Source organism: Austrofundulus limnaeus, unplaced genomic scaffold, assembly GCF_001266775.1.
Source record: "Austrofundulus limnaeus strain Quisiro unplaced genomic scaffold, Austrofundulus_limnaeus-1.0 Scaffold1365, whole genome shotgun sequence".
Lineage (NCBI taxonomy): Eukaryota > Metazoa > Chordata > Actinopteri > Cyprinodontiformes > Rivulidae > Austrofundulus > Austrofundulus limnaeus.
The window spans coordinates 54538-56512 of record NW_013953767.1 but is presented as its reverse complement, the minus strand read 5'-3'; the positions used below and the strand labels follow the sequence as shown (position 1 = coordinate 56512).

At 42.3% G+C, this 1975-nt stretch overlaps 1 protein-coding gene across 1 annotated transcript in view; it reads left to right on the top strand.

The window, feature by feature from the left end:
- The first annotated feature begins 331 nt into the window (after nucleotides 1-331).
- tmem182a (transmembrane protein 182a) overlaps nucleotides 332-1975 on the top strand; it is a 7435-nt gene continuing 5791 nt past the window's right edge. The window contains exon 1 of the mRNA XM_014032025.1: nucleotides 332-744. Coding sequence (XP_013887479.1) covers nucleotides 610-744 — 135 coding nt within the window. The 5' untranslated portion in view covers nucleotides 332-609. The remainder of the gene's footprint in view (nucleotides 745-1975) is intronic.

The window sequence follows — 1975 nt, the reverse complement described above, 5'->3', positions numbered from 1 at the left end:
TGATACATTTTAAATTTTCTTAAAAGTTACATGCTTGTTCTTGTTTTGTGATTCCTTCTCCAATGTCAGGTTTAATTGTAGTGTTACGCTAAAGGCAGCGTTTCCAATAATCCTTGTCCTCTTTAATGGGGCAAAAGGTTTGGGACATCGGGTTGTTGGATGAGTTACTCCTCTTCTGTCCTTTTGGTCTCACCCTACCCTTACATTCCCTTCAGATTCCGGGTGTCCAGTTGCCTGGTTATTTCTGCACAGAGCCCCCTCTGAAATGACCCCCACACACATACGCTGAGCTCCATGGTGCTGTGGAGCAGCCGCCTTCTGTCAGACATCAAAAATAGCATGGGGGGGCAGGGGGTCGGGCTGACTACACACCCCAGTGGAGGGTCYAGAGGAGTCATGTGGACAAGTTTGACACAGACACAGATAGCAGAGAGGAGTGGAGATCCAGTAACCCAACATAAAGCAGCTGGACTGAGTGAGAACCCGTCTAACTCAGAGGATCCAAAACAACACTTAAAGGACCGTCTGCCTTCACTTGTCACATGAACTTGCTGTAATTGAAGGGCCAAGGCAAACCTAAAGTGGGAACCCAGCAGTTGATTCTGGACCATGAAGCTGAGCGTGGCATTGTTTTTTGCAGGGCTCTTTGGGGCTTTGGCAGCTGTGCTCATTCTGCTTTCTTTTGGAACGGATTACTGGCTGCTGGCCTTGGAGACTTGCCATCCTGACAGCTCGGATAAAGAGGTGGGTGTYGGACCTAAAACAGCACCAGGTCCACAAGATTAGACAGGATGTGTCTTTCTAGTTAGAATATTTATGACGTGGTAATAAATGTTCACATTTCACTTAAAGTAAAAAGAGCTTTSAGATAAGAATTAGTCTCAGTTGATTTGTATATTGTAAAGTTGAAACATGAAATGCTATTACARAGTCTGAGCACCTACAATTCAATTAAATGTGTCTTTTTGGAAGCATAATCAGCTGCTTCCATTACTCATTCAAGTACAGGGTGGAGAGGTGTCCCTGTGGAACTGCTTCATGTAATTGGACTCTGTTTAATGTAGTGCGTGGAGCTATGCAGTTATTGAAGCACAGCAAAATATACCTCTAGGACAGTGATACAAATACCARCAATCCCAAAGGTATGATGCCCTATTAGATATCACCGACTAGGACATACTTAACTTTCCAGAGTGGGCATYGAAACTGACTCTGGGATAGGATAGCAGGACAATATAAACACAGGTACCAGGGATTTGCACTACATTGTGATGTAATATAGGTTTGGACTAATCACTTGTAAACATAGCATCAGAATCAAATGATGCATTCAGGTTTTCCAGACTTTGTTAAAACATTCCCTGAATAATCCAAACTTTTGTAGTGGTGTTCCGTGGCATTGTTTTCAGTAATCAGTATCTAACCTGCAGTAGACGCTTCTCAGATTGTTTTCAGTGGAAACAAGCTAAGAGCTGAAGACTAAAGCAGATATCTGCTCTCAGAACCTACCGGTAGTTGTTCATCCATTCATGTTCTGGGGARCTGGTTCTGCTCTCCAGTGGTCACAGAGCAAGAAGCAGGGTAAACCCTTAACAGACAGAGCTACTCATGCAAAGCCTGTTTTATAAACTTTTAAATCACCATTATTTCTGCTTTGGACAGTTGTTTTCTATAAAAGTTTGTGATTATTGAAAACAGAACAGACTGCARTCTTCATCAGTAATGGTCCATGTGACTTACAGCATGGTGTAAAACAGAAAGTGTTTTGTATTCTGGCAGAAACGCTGATGCAAAAATAACAGCTAAAAATATCTAAATTTACAGCATTGCAAGTGAAAGCTCTTTGATTTACACATATTTTAATTTAGACAGTTACAAATTCAATTACACACAAACCATTGCTGGTAACAAAATGCAATGCAAATTTTTTGGGTGGGGGCGGGGGGGGGGGGGACAAGACCTGATGGATAGCCCC